Source organism: Tripterygium wilfordii, chromosome 13 (assembly GCF_013401445.1).
Source record: "Tripterygium wilfordii isolate XIE 37 chromosome 13, ASM1340144v1, whole genome shotgun sequence".
NCBI lineage: Eukaryota > Viridiplantae > Streptophyta > Magnoliopsida > Celastrales > Celastraceae > Tripterygium > Tripterygium wilfordii.
In genome coordinates, this window is record NC_052244.1 from 15,826,059 (window position 1) to 15,840,042 (window position 13,984).

General features: G+C 38.4%; 3 protein-coding genes across 4 annotated transcripts; 2 read left to right on the top strand and 1 right to left on the bottom strand.

Annotated features, from left to right (window-relative positions):
• Positions 1–2,260: 2,260 nt before the first annotated feature.
• Positions 2,261–6,840, top strand: LOC120012239 (DEAD-box ATP-dependent RNA helicase 58, chloroplastic). Of its 2 annotated transcripts, none has more exons than XM_038863565.1 (10): positions 2,261–2,579; positions 2,788–2,881; positions 3,090–3,203; positions 3,332–3,454; positions 4,346–4,450; positions 4,715–4,873; positions 4,971–5,039; positions 5,282–5,371; positions 5,951–6,091; positions 6,548–6,840. In XM_038863565.1, the coding sequence occupies exons 1-10, from the start codon at positions 2,308–2,310 to the stop codon at positions 6,815–6,817; spliced, it is 1,437 nt and encodes a 478-aa protein (XP_038719493.1). In that variant the 5' UTR covers positions 2,261–2,307; the 3' UTR covers positions 6,818–6,840. The 2 variants fall into 2 exon arrangements, with proteins under 2 accessions (XP_038719493.1, XP_038719495.1); XM_038863567.1 differs by having other exon boundaries at positions 2,538–2,579; positions 3,094–3,203.
• A 614-nt stretch (positions 6,841–7,454) lies between these two features.
• Positions 7,455–9,371, top strand: LOC120012887 (uncharacterized GPI-anchored protein At3g06035-like). The gene is made up of 2 exons (XM_038864437.1): positions 7,455–7,609; positions 8,742–9,371. The coding sequence occupies exons 1-2, from the start codon at positions 7,528–7,530 to the stop codon at positions 9,245–9,247; spliced, it is 588 nt and encodes a 195-aa protein (XP_038720365.1). The 5' UTR covers positions 7,455–7,527; the 3' UTR covers positions 9,248–9,371.
• Positions 9,372–9,685: 314 nt separating this feature from the next.
• On the bottom strand, positions 9,686–13,113 carry LOC120012886 (RAN GTPase-activating protein 2-like). Its single transcript, XM_038864436.1, has 2 exons — positions 12,913–13,113; positions 9,686–11,623 (listed from the first exon to the last, which is right to left on the bottom strand). Exon 2 carries the CDS (start codon positions 11,610–11,612, stop codon positions 9,996–9,998), a length of 1,617 nt encoding a protein of 538 aa, XP_038720364.1. The 5' UTR covers positions 11,613–11,623; positions 12,913–13,113; the 3' UTR covers positions 9,686–9,995.
• Between the last annotated feature and the right edge of the window lie 871 nt (positions 13,114–13,984).

Below are 13,984 nucleotides of genomic sequence, written 5' to 3' on the forward strand. Positions count from 1 at the left end.
CTGTGATGCGTTGAACTGAAAAACCCTTTGAACTATGTCTTGCAGAATCTGACGATGTCGTAGATGGGTGGACACACTGGAGTTCGACATTCCATAGCCTGGGTATGGAAGAGAGAGAACCGGTGGTGGGGCCGGTAAAGCTGGGGCGGAGTAACTTGGGGTTTGAGTCACACCAGAGTGCTCCATATGATGGGGAAGAGTTCCCAAATGAGGGTTACGAAATTGTTTCCGAGTGGCTAACAAGGCTGCCTCCTGCATCTTAGCCATAGCATGGGCTGCCATTATAGTCTGTGGCATCAACATCTTCACCGGTAATATGATTTCCTCTTTCAGCCCTCCTAAAAAACAACTCAGCTTATGAGCTTCAGACAGTCCTTGAACCCTCACAACTAGGTCTTCGAACTTTATTTTATACTCTTCGACTGTGCCGGTCTGCCGGAGGCGCATCAGCTCTTCTAGAGGATCCTCAAAGATACTTGGTCCAAAAGGTGTTTGGAGCGCTGCCATGAACTCAGGCCAGGATGGAAGTTGACCCGATGCCTGAAAATCTCGAGACCATATAGCGGCCCGACCTTCCATGTAATACGAAGCAATTAAGACCTTTTGAGTGTCTGGAGTCTGGTAGTAAGTGAAATACTGGTTAGCACGTTGTACCCAGATTGTCGGATCATCCCCGGAATACTTTGGAAAATCCAAGCGAGGATTTCTGTTCTGCCAAGCCCCATTTTCGGCCTGACGATCCCTCCCGCGCTCAAGACCCGGAACCACCTGTGGAGGAGCTGGTGGGGGAGCTGGAGCATGGTCCAAACGGTCAAGGCGAGTGTTAATGGCTTGAATCGCCGCAGTTAATGCCTCCAGATGAGTAGCAAGAATAGGTGCATCTAAGGGTGGCTCCTCTTCTGCCATTGCTCTAGTTTTAACCATGAGCGGAGAATCGATACGCCTCTGATACCAATTTGTTATGCAACCCAGGTGGAAACCACACAAGCAATAGATATATCAAACAACTGTGGAGGAATATATATAGATATATATGGAAGTGTAAACAAGTCTTCAACAGAGATATTACAGCAGTAGAACACGAAGTAAATAACTAGGACAACAATGAGGTGCCTATTCGAGAGAGGCGGCTCTCCATGGATTCAGAATTGTCTTAAACATCCAAAATCAACAACCCTAACAGCAACCCATACTATAAATAGTAGCCCAAACAAAACAATCTTGACCATCCACCGAACTTCACTATCCAACGGCTAGCACAAAGACACCAAAATGAGTGTACTTGGAAGGCACGTGACAGATACTGCAAGCATAATCGACAGAATCGTCAACAAGTCCAGTTGACGATGAAGCAGCTACTTTGATCGGATCATCGAACGACACAGAAGCCAAAGAAAGCAAACTCTCCATTGATAGACTGACTGTCGAAGGAAGATAGAGAGAGAAGAGAAGAGGAACGTGGAAGAATATTCGTAGAGATCAGAGTGAGAGTGAAAGCGTGTAAACGGTCAAAGAAAAGAATTATAGACAGGAGGAAATCCAGAAAACGAAGGGAAAATTCCGATTCAGACGGTTTGATTTGATGAAATCAATCTCTTTTTTATTTTCTTTTTTTTATTGAAACTGCTCTTAAATAAATGCCAAAATATTTTATTTATAAAACAAAAAAAAAAAAAAGAATAGGCAACATTATTAATAATTAAAACAAAAAAACATTGATGAGTTGTTATGTTAAAAGTGAACTCATGTGTGGCCACAAGCTTATCGTTCCCAATGTTAGTGTTAAGGCTTGCCTGTTTAGGGTGTTGGGAGGTGTTGGGGAGGGTTGGGTTCGTCCCGAACACTTCCCAACCCTTGATTGTTTGAGGCGTTCGGAATCGTTGGTACAAACACTTCCCAACCCCTCCCAACCCAACACCTCCCAACCCAACGCCTCCCAACACCCTAAACGGGTAAACCCTAAAGTGTCGATGTCACTCCAGTATAATGTTTTCGCCATGGGTGTTTTGAAAACCTTCTGAATTGATATGATTTGACCATGAAGTTTCAACAATAGACTATCACTTTGTTGTCATGTGTAAAATTTCTATACGCGTAGATTTGAGTTTAAGCCCATACCAATGTCAAGTGATAAACGTATATGGGCCCAAGAAAGAAGCGATGGATTGGATTGTCTAGACAGCCCAGCATTATCCGGGCCTTGAGTGGCCCAATTTGAAGCTTTGATCATGCACGGTTAATCTCATATATAACCACCCTCTCCTGCCCGCGTCTCCTCTCTCCAGTCACTGCTTCAGTGAGTTGATAATGGCTTCCACTTCAGCTTATCGTCATTTACAGTTTGTTTTCTCTTCAAATTCTGCTGCTCGCTATCCTCCTTTTATCACTCAATCAAAAAACCTGAACCCTAGGCTCTCTTCAGGCGTTAATTTCATAAATCGACCTCTATGCTCTACGTCTGATTCTATGCCCGTACAAGCAGTAATCGACAACCCCTCCGATGTAACAGTCACCGAAGAGAGCGCTTTGACACTTCGAGAAATCTGCCATGGCCACGTCCCCGAGCATGTGCTCCGGAGGCAAGTTCAAAGCTTTTCGTTTCGTTTGAATTTTTGCTCCTCTTTGTTGGTAAAGTTGTTTTTCAATTTGTGAAATTCATTGGAGAAAAAGGCGCTTGTAGTGTGCTAATCTTGCAAGTCAAGCGTATTGGTGGTTTATGGTATACAATGTTGAGTGTTGTGGGCTGCTTTGATTTCTGAAGTTGAGGATTGGTGTTTTGTGTTGCAGGATAGAAGAGGTGGGATTCAGAGTAGCTACAGATGTGCAACAGCAAGGTCTGCCTCTCCTGTTTTCTGGACGCGATTGCATACTTCATGCTCAGGTCAATTCGTGCTGTGAACTGATTCGAATATGAATACTTGATCGTTTTTGTGCGTGTGTGTGAGTTCAATTGTGCATGATATGGATGCTTCATGCTTGGTCTGAGACTCTGAGTTGTATATTTACTGGAAAGGATATGTAGAAAATAAAGAGAAGCGACTATTTTTCAGTTCGAGGCTAACATATTTCGCATCTTTCTGGTCCTCTAGACAGGTTCTGGGAAGACACTGACATACCTACTGCTGATTCTCTCGCTTATTAACCCACAGAGATCTGCCGTGCAAGCACTAATAGTGGTGCCCACCCGAGAACTGGGGATGCAAGTAAGAATATTCCTGAACTTTGGTTATCTAAATCTTTTATCTTTCCTCTAATTTTTGTCAGAAAAATGCACATTATTGCGAATGATGAATTCCATTCGTGAGAAGGTTGTTATTTTTTTATGGACTAGGTAACAAAAGTTGCTCGGATGCTGGCAGCTAGCCCGGTGGATAACGAACTGGTGCAAAAGTCATGTAGTGTCATGGCTCTTCTTGATGGAGGAATGCTAAAAAGGCATAAGACTTGGCTAAAGGTTCCTTCCATCTGTTCTGTGACTCTCTGGCCCCCCATATAGAGCATTATTATTGGATTGGCATTTTAAAGGAGCTGTTCACATTGTGATATGAAGTCTTTCTCTCATGAGAAATAGTATGCCAATATAATATCAAGTTATGCAGCTTGCTTCTTTTCTCTGATTATCTTTACCTTGCTATCTTCTTGTCTTTCTGATAACATTTTTGGCATTGTGTCTGTTGATGTATCTTTGTCATATATTTGTCTTTTCATTTTGTCCCCATGAGGGCAGCATAATAAAATGTTTGGTCCTTGACTCTAACAAAAGGAAATTTTGCAATTTATGTGAAAACATCTTTTAAGGGTTGTACTCTTGATTTGAAGAAGCCAACCCCCAAACTTTTGGGATAAAGGCTTTGATGATGATGACGACTCTTGATTTTAAGAATGCTTTGCTTGGTCATAGATGGAGTTGCTTGTCTTCCAAAATTTTCCTGGTGTTTTTTTTTTCGTTGTCTTTTTTTTGGACAGCTTCTACTTCCTCTACTTTTCATTTAAGAATTGGGTATGATACTTTGTTTAGTTTCTAGAAATTGTTGGGTGGCTGATTATATATGTGGTGGTAGAAAAAAAAAATTCAAAATGATTTTTATCTGACTTTGAATTTGAATATTTGATCATGGTGTTGATTGCAAGCAGTGAGTTGAAATATCATCTTAGGGTGTCTATTACACTTCAAAATGAAAAATAAATAAATAGGAAAATTGATGTGATAGTGGGTTTACCAGTGATTTTTGCAGTGGTCAATGTTTGCTATTTCCTGACTGCTGTGTGAGATAATGAGGAACTTATGTCTTTTTATTTGGATACTACGAGTAAGAGAAAATTTATGGGTGTTACAATTTTGTAGGCAGAGCCTCCTGTCATAGTGGTAGCAACAATAGCAAGTGTGTGTCAAATGCTTGAGAAGCGGATACTCAAGCTTGAATCAATGCAGGTGCTGGTTATTGATGAGGTAAGTGAAATACCAGTTTTTTTTAACCGTTGAATTGAATGGATACTGCTTTTTTATGCATTTTACAACTGTCTCTTTTGCACACAAAAATATGCATTTTTTTTTTGTAATGGGAAAAATGTGCATTTTTTTTGCTCCAGTGATTCTTTGTTGCAAATTATTATCTGTTGGCTATAATGTCATATAGAGAATATCCATGAGTCATGCTACTGTTTTGGCTATTATCTTTTCGGAATTACATTTTTTTTTTCATTCTTTATTTAGGTTGATTTTATGTTCAATGCCTCAAAGCAAGTCAGCTATCTTCGGAAGCTATTGACAACTTACTCCTCATGCAGCAATCGTCAGACTGTTTTCGCCAGTGCTTCCATTCCCCAGCATAGAAGATTTTTGCATGACTGCATACAGCAAAAGTGGACCAAGGTTTGGTAGTGGGTTTTGTTTCTATGAAAACTTTATTTTGATTTGATCCAATGCTGTCACTGATCACCTCATTTTGTGGTCAATGTATCGCTTACAGAGTGATGCAGTCCATGTCCACGTCAATTCAATTGCACCCATGCCATCATGCCTGCAACATAGATTTGTGGTAAGATATTTGTGACAAAAAGGCTTGCATCCATGTGCCGCTCGCTTGATGACTATGCATAGTCACATTTTATGTGTTAACGAATGTTCATTGTATTTGTATTTGTTGCGATTAATTTTACGAAGTTGGTATATTTTGTCAGCAACATGTTTTTTTTAGTCTTTTTTCGGTGACATCTTTTTAGTAGTCTATTCCCTCAATCTTCAAAGATTTGATTTGGAACCCTCTGTGGTGCTTACCAGATATGTAGTAAAAGCAGGAGGCATCAAACACTGCTATCTTTGATACAGTCTGACACACCGGAGTCTGCCATAATATTTGTTGGAGAACAGGTTTGTCAAGCATTTTCTTAGTAAAGTTTTAAACGATACCTGATCAAGCATATCCTTAGAGACTTGTTACGAAAATACAATCATCGAATGTTGTACTGTGGAGGGATTGACTTCTGATCGAAATTTGAACTTTCATATGCTTTACCTGAATTTCACCGTTTTTCAAGATTATCTACTTGAACACTCACCAGACTTGCAACATCTTTTAGATTTCATAACACTCAGCAGGTGTCATGAACTATTTTTGGATTAGTTCAGCTTGATTCAATAACACTTAATAGATTTGCCAATGGCTACGGGTTTCCTTTCCTTATAAAGGGTTTGTGGTTTGATCCCATATGGGTGTAGGAGCAGGCTTACAGTCAAAGTTTAGTGGGGATAGATAAATTCCTTTTTTGTCTTCTGGCTATCTAGTAAGGCTTTAGGATTCATAAGGCATGAACAATTAGAAAATAGCTATTCGGAGCTAGTAACCTGCATTCACAAGTGTATGTTTATTGGAAATATTGTGCTTGTTTGTATTTCTTTGAGGAAAAGTTTCTCCAGTGAATTGATGTTAGTTGTTTTATTTCCATGCAGTCTGAAAAATCAAAAAAGGCAGGCAATGCTCCACCAACTACTCTTTTGATTAATTTCTTGGAAACGTCTTATGAAGGTTGTTTAGACATTGTTCTTCTAGAGGAAGACATGAATTTCAATTCACGTGCAGCATCTCTATCAGTAAGTGCTGTTTAATTCCTCAGAGATAAACAATAGTTGGAATTTTTTCTTTGCTTTGCCCCCACGCTTGACCATGGATTATGTAGGTTACTTTAGAGGAAGTCATCATTTTGAGTTCTGGATTGTCAGATGCATTCTTGCTTTTGTTCTGGAGTGTAGAATTGAGGAAATAATTTTCAAGAATTGGAATGGTTACCTGGTGTCAAAAGTGCATAAAAATGGAAGAAATAAACTCGGGCAGGGATCAAGTTTCATGAAGTTTTATGGATTTAGAAAAACTTCTGTTTCTGCTAATTAATTTATTTCATACTCACATTTGTAGCTATCTAAGATTCTAAAGTAAGCGAAAGTTCTAACTTCTAATGGAACGTTTATTTATAGCTATCTGAGATTCTGATGTCTTCAACTCGGTTACTCTGCTACCCATGCCCATATTTATTTGCTTTGTGAGTGCAGGAAGTGAGAAAAAGAGGGGGATATCTTCTCATAGCGACAGATATAGCTGCCAGAGGAGTTGATCTACCTGAAACAACTCATATATACAATTTTGATTTGCCAAGAGCTGCAGTAGATTACCTTCACCGAGCTGGAAGAACAGGAAGGAAGCCATTTTCGGACAAAAAATGTACTGTTACAACTATTATTTCATCAGAGGAGCAGTTTGTTATGGAAAGATATGAGAATGAATTGATGTTCAATTGTGAAATGATTACGGTGCAAGTCTGATTTATGCGAACATGTTTGTTTCAGTTCTTGTTTCTCCTTTCCCGTTTTTCATTTCATCTAGAGACGCACTAGTAATGGAAAAAACACAATTCATCATGTGCTTCACCTGCTTCACAAAGTTTGCAAACGATCCAAGCTATCATACAACCCATTTACTAAATGGGTCGTATCAAAGAACCAATTCTTTTTTTTTAATCGAGAATAATATTATAAAAGTTTGTCTTTTAAAATTAACCTAAGCTTATGTCGTCATGAACAATCCAAGTTATCGTACAGTCATTTACTAAATGGGACGTATCATAAATAGAGGATAATATTATAAAAATTTGTCTTTTGAAATTGACCTAAGCTCATGTCATCATGTCCGCATATACATAAGATTCCTTGTGTTTGGCATCCTATTGATTTTGTTCGATTAAAGTCCATTACTGCTGCTTAATCCAATAGAATTCATAGCATAAACTGATGATGGGTTATTATCATATTTGATTATTTGCGGGAATATATGGTAGTTGTCTATCTTGGTCCGAATGAACGTGGGTGGTTGCAAAAGATTATTCGTAAGGTGTTACGTGACTTCTAAGCGTGTCGGTTGAGCGTCAACGACGACGTTTGAATGAATAGAGAGTGAAGACTACGACAGTCCGAACTTCTCTGCATTCTCTTTTTTTAAGGACCGGTATCAGCTGCAGCCTGCAGCAAGTGCAACAATGGCAGCTTGGCAGCTCTTCTTTCTCCTTCCATTGTTCCTCTTCTCCATTCTCTCCACAAACAATCTAGTCAGATGTGATGGTAAGAATCTGCTTTTTTTGTTATCACCCATTCCTTTGAACTGGTTGTCGGGATTTACTTCTTTCGCTCAGATTTTTCAGCTTTTGGGTTTCATTCTTTTGTCTTTCTCTCTTTGTATCGTTGCATCTTCAGCATCTTAGTTGAACTGTACATCTGGTACTTTTTAGTTCTTGGGACTTGGTTTATCAACTGAGCTTTTTTTGAATCTGGGTATCGTTTGTTCTGTTTGAATACGGTGCATTTTTAGATTTGATCTGGTGGATTTCTTTTGTCCATTAATAGGTGATCTGTTGATTTGGTAGCAGCATTGATTTGATGATTATTGTGGTTTTTCATATCACTAATGCTTCTATTAATGAAAGCATTATCTGCACATAACGGTATCTGAGATCTATGATTTGTTTCCTTATACCCATTTCTTGTATAGATCTAATAATATTTGGGATGGATTGCACTAGAACATGGAAATCCAAAACTTGGTACAAAGGGTAGGAAAAACAGGAAACAAGTTCATGCTTCTATTAATGAACTTGGTACCCTTTCCTCTTTCACCTGTTGTTCCTACCCTTTGTACTTTCCGGATTGGGGGGAGAACCGGAAAGAGGAGGCTTTGAATGGAAATTTTACCAACCATGATCTTTGCTTCATGCTTTTAAGATACCTCATCTAATCTTTTATAGTTGCTAGAAATCAGATAATTTGTGTGTCCTATTTGTCCAAGCTGACTTGTCTGATAGAGCCTTGCAAGAAATTCTTAAGTTTAGCCTGATTATTGGTCAATTTTTCCTATCGAATGACCAAATCTACCAAACTTTAATAATGAGTCCCTTTGATTAGAGATGAGTTCATTTCTATTACTTCTGAAATTTCTTACGTCAGCCCACCTCAATTGAAGATGTCCTCCTTAAAATGGTTGTTCTTAAATCCAGGACAGCTGAGGCTAAATCTGAGAACCCAAGGTGGTTGAATGTTTGAATCAAACTCATATTGTTGCCAAATAAACCTAGGAATGGTTGAGCTTGCCTAATGGCTAATGCCGGTCATATAAATGTGTTGTTGGCACAAGACCCTTATTGGAAAAGCTGTGTGAATATCTTAACAATTAACATTCGTTTACTTCTTCAATTTGCAGATGAAGATGATGCTCTTCTTCAAGGCATTAACACCTACCGGGCATCCCTGAACTTGACAGCACTAACGAAGAACGACAATGCAGAGTGTCTTGCTGATGAAGTTGCTGATCAATTCAAGAACCAACCTTGCACAAACACAACAGGTGCTAACACAGTACCGGGCACCGAGACTCAGCTTCCTAACTACCCAACCCTTCTAGCCAAATGCAATTTGAATGTCTCCAATACAAGGGATGGCAATGTGATGCCTGCTTGTGTTCCCAACCTGGTTCCAACTCTTGTTCTATCCAACTTCACGCAGTCTCTGTACTCAGGTAGTCTGAACGATACTAAGTATACAGGAATTGGGATTGGTTCTGAAGGTAACTGGATAGTTGTTGTTCTCACCACAAACACATCTGAGGGGAGCTTTGTGACATACAATGCAGCCAGTTTCATGAGCATGACTGGTGTGTTATTATACCAGTTGGTCTTTTTACTTGTAAGTTCTTTCTTATTGTTGTAAGCCTTGAATTTCTCTTAATTATTTGGTATTAGTGGGGTGCATGCCAATTAATGTTTCTTTAAGAGTGATAAGAGAGAAATGAAGTTAAACAATACAACCGCTTAGTTTTTGACAATATGTCTCATCTTCTTTTGTATTGGATTGCATAAAATGTCTTCGAGTCCAATGCCATTAAATGTCTCTTGATCACATTTGTTGGTAAGTGAATTGTGAATCACAATTTATATTAAATTTATTTTATTTTTATAATAAACAATTCGGACATGATTTACCCCTTCTACTCAAAACAACTTAAACCTTCTACTCAAAACACCTTAAAAAAAGGGTGAATGACATCATACAAGTCCATACAAGTTGGCTCTATAGAAATCCAACATGGACCTAAACTCAGGCTTTCAAACCTACACGCACAGAAATTCCCACTTGTGAGCGAAAGTATAGAGCAAAATTCTTTATGTCAAAATTTTAACCTGCAACTGAAACTGTTGTTAGACTGCAAAAATGGCACGAAATGTCAAATGCACAGAGCCGTCTCTGCTACAAGTTTTTGCATTACAACATATGTTAAATCTGGGGTTTCTAGGCTGGAAATGATGATATAAAGGAGGAAACGCTGTTGTTCTCTGCCCTAACAATACAGAGTAAAAGGTTTAATGAACTAGTCTAACTGAAGTTCTGTGGTTGCCTCCAAGGATTCCGAATGCCACTCCGGCAGAAAAAGAAGAAAAAAAAATGCCATTGAAGAAATCTACTCCTGCCCAACTTCAAGATTCTTCAGTTTTGATTCCAGTTCATCGTCATTGTCTACATCATCTCCAGATCCGTCATCACCATCTCCCCCTTCAGGATCATTCTCATCCAACGATCCGAGTGCATTAGGGCATTTCTTGAACATCTCTTTTACCTCGTCAATGCCTTCATCAGAAATAAAATTCCCATCAATGTTCAGTAACTTAAAGCTAGGCTTCTGAACCACAACCTGAGCCAAGAGCCGTGCCCCGGCCCTCCTAATAGAGGTGGCACTCATATCAACTTCCACCAACTGGAGATGACCTTCATCCAAGGCCTTACCAATCTGGATAGCACCTTCATCTTTGAGTTCATTTTCAGCCAAATTCAACTTCGTAAGATGCTGCATTACTGCTAAAGCAGAAGCTATAGTAGGAGCAGCTTCAGCTGTAATGTCATTTCCAGCCATCTCCAGAACTTCAAGCAGAGGAGCAGACTCCTTTAGAGCATTTATTATAGCAATCGCACCCTCATCTTCTAAGTTCAAGTAGCTCAAATACACCTCTTTTAGATCTGTGAGCTTTGAGAAAGCTTTGCCCAGAGCAACTCCAGCCTCTACACCAAACATGTTATCACGAATGTCAAGCTTCTTCAGTTGGGTACAAGTCTCAAGTGATTCAGATAATGCAACTCCTCCTTCTGAACCAATCCTTGTAGAGGAGCACCGAAAATCCACTACCAAAGGAGAGCGTTTAACAACCTCAGAGATAGCAAGCGCCCCTTCATCTCCTGTCATATTATTATGAAACTGGAGGATCCTAAGCTTCTCTGTCGATGGAATCAAATCGCAAACTGCTCTTGCAGCTTCCTCAGAGATGCCATCATTCATCAGATATAGCTCCTCTAGGGCATGCTGCGATCTAAAGAGTGCCCCAAATGCCCTAACACCCTTCTCACCCAAAGCATTGTTTGATAGGTTCAGAGATTTCAATATGCTACCTTCAAGAGCCGCTGAGAATATATTCATAACTTCTAGAGCTTCGGTCTCAGGTCGTCCAGCAATAAAATCAGATAGGTCAACTTCCTTCAGCTGGTCCTTGATGGAGAGCAAAATGGGCTCGGCAACACGAGCAGCTCCTAATCCAAAGCTTCTATTGCTAAAGCATATTTTCGTGTAAGAATTTTCCGGCTCCTTTAATGGCTTCAGAAGCTCCTCAGCTTCGTCTGCCTCAATAAATGCTCTAGGACCCTTTGATATATCAAAAAAGGTTTCTTGGAATGCATTGACTTTCTCAGATGCAGGCTCTCTGTCTTCCTCAGTTCTAGGGCCTCTTTTGAGAACTTCCAAAATGAGCTTGCTGCATTCCTTGGCATAAAGCTGCACTGCAGAACTTCCGTCACCATCAGGCTCCATTTCATAGTGTTTATTTGCTGTGTCAAAAGCCACATCCTCAATTCGTATTGCATGATCCTTGGCCTCGTTGACATTAAGACTACCATACTTCTGAGTAAAAATAGAATTAGAAGTGAGATTCCCTGTGATACGTTCCACAAGCATCTGCCTGGTGTTCTGACTAGGAGGCCACAGTTTAATTGCAAACTGTCGGCGTTGTGACTTCAATTCTGCGGAGTCCATTGCAACAGAACCTAAAAAATGTGGGTACGAACAATTAAAAAGTTAATATGAACAGAAAATACTTTGCATAAGTGCATAACTTAAATTGGAGCTTCCATTTTTTGTGTTGGCAAAACTTAGGAATACCGATGCCTTACACATCTAGCAGATAATATCACACAGATATAAACTTACACTAGTACTAGTAAAACATTGCAAGTCCTTGACAGGCAAAATCACCAACATGCAACTAATACGATAAGCTTTTGATGGCAGCAGAAAGTGAGAGACCTTTGATTGAAGCGGAAAAAATCATATAGATAGAACAAGCAAAGGACGACTTCCATTTTCTTCAAAAAAGAACTTGCAGAAAGTACAATATGTCTACTAAAATTCAGTTAGTTTCCCCCTACTAAGTTCTTTATTTAAACAACCAAGCATATGAAAAAAGAGCTGGAAATGCCATTAACCAAAAAGGAAGAGGCCACAATTAAATATAGGTAATCAAAGAAAAAAACTACATAATAATGGTTGGTATAAAGATGCTAAGATGAAACACTCAAAGACTTGATTTGGTTCTAGAATTGTTGCAAAGGAAATTTTTAAAAAAAAGTAGTTAACTCAAAATTGGATTAGCTGACTTTCAATCCCAGTCATTTCCTACTACGCAATCAATTTTGTTCACGGACACAAATATGAAAAGGGACAAATAAAAAGGATCAAGGATTGTAGAGAAAGTCAGGGACATTAAAACTCTTTCACAGAATCAAAGAGCATATAAATATTGAATTAGAGTAATATTATAAACGGGTTCCTTCCCATTAACCATTAATAACTTTACTATACCACATCAATTATAACAAAAAAAATAAAATAAATATAATGATACATTTCCTCTGTAGCTTCTAAACCATAAATCCATGTCAAAGGAGAGATTAAAACAAGAGAAGGCAGCATTAACTCATAATTCCATCCTTCAAGTAATTTTTCCTATGAATATAGTTCTGCGCAAGCTCCATTATTTCACTTCAGGCCATCCGATTCATCATCAGGCCTCTAAACCATCAAGAAAAACACATAAGGGCAGCTCCTGGTAGAACCCACATAAAATCTACGCTAAATAATTGAATATGAAATATCTGGACAGCGAGAAGCAATAGCACAACAATTCGTAACCAGAGATTCAAACTTTCACTCAAAAATTGAAGGATCTAAACAACCAAAAAGCTAGAGATTAAAGATTGAAAATTCGAAGTTGACCTACATACATACAACACGAAGAGGAGAGAGAGAGGGAGAAAAAAGTAGGGAAGATTGATACCTTCCTAGCTCTCCGATTCCAATTGTTTACGCTTCGCGTTACCGTCCAACGAGAGAATCAGAACTAGTCTCAGCTCAGGCAGGCAGTGAAGGAGTGAGAATGAGAGGGAAAAGGCCGCTCAACTGAAACCTAGGAGCGAAATGCTACTTAGGTTTTTGTGTACTTGGGTTTTGGGAAAGTGGAAGGGGACCGTTTGGCAACGAAATTAAGATAGTGCAACAATGACAATATCTGTATTTTGTTTTGAGTTGGGAACTTCGGTGGAAGATGTTCAACGGTCATCATAACATACCCGAAAATGACATGTAATTCATCAGTTTGATAGTCTATAAGAGTTCATCAGGTTTAGTCAATTGATTTAATCAATGGAATAGTTTTATTACCACTTTTTTATCTCAAAATTCATTAGCCAAATTTTATTATTTTAATATAGATTCTATTGTTTTTTAAAAGCACCGTCTATAATTTATTGTTTTAGTTCTAAATTCATTATTTTTAAAAATTACATTGAAAAAAATAATGGAATTAAGAAATTCCATTAAAAAAATGTGGAATTAAGATTTACTTAATAAAAGTCATCGACAATGAATCTTTTTAAAAAGAATTTTATGTATTGATTGTGAATATGAAATTTTTTTTAAATCTAACATGTATTTTGAGGATTAAAACATTTTAAAATTTAATTTAAAAGACTCCAACTCCCATGGACTACCTAACACTATTGTAACATGCCCATACACATACGATGACGTAATGTATAATACCATAATTAATATGAATATTGCCAATTTATGAAGTATTTTGTATAGGTTAACCTTCTTTACCAGACAATTAAATTTCTACCCACGTACATGTCATCAGGTAACAAATTTATGTACACACGAGCCTAATGACCTGTGTTTAAACTCATAAAAATTTCCATACACACGAACCTAATGATTTGTGTTTAAACTTATAATGATTTGTGTTTAAACTTATATCGGATGTCTAAATGAAGAATTTATATGATACCGCCTTCAATCAAAAACAATATTCGAATTTAGGTGTAATTATTGTCATCCAAACAATAGCT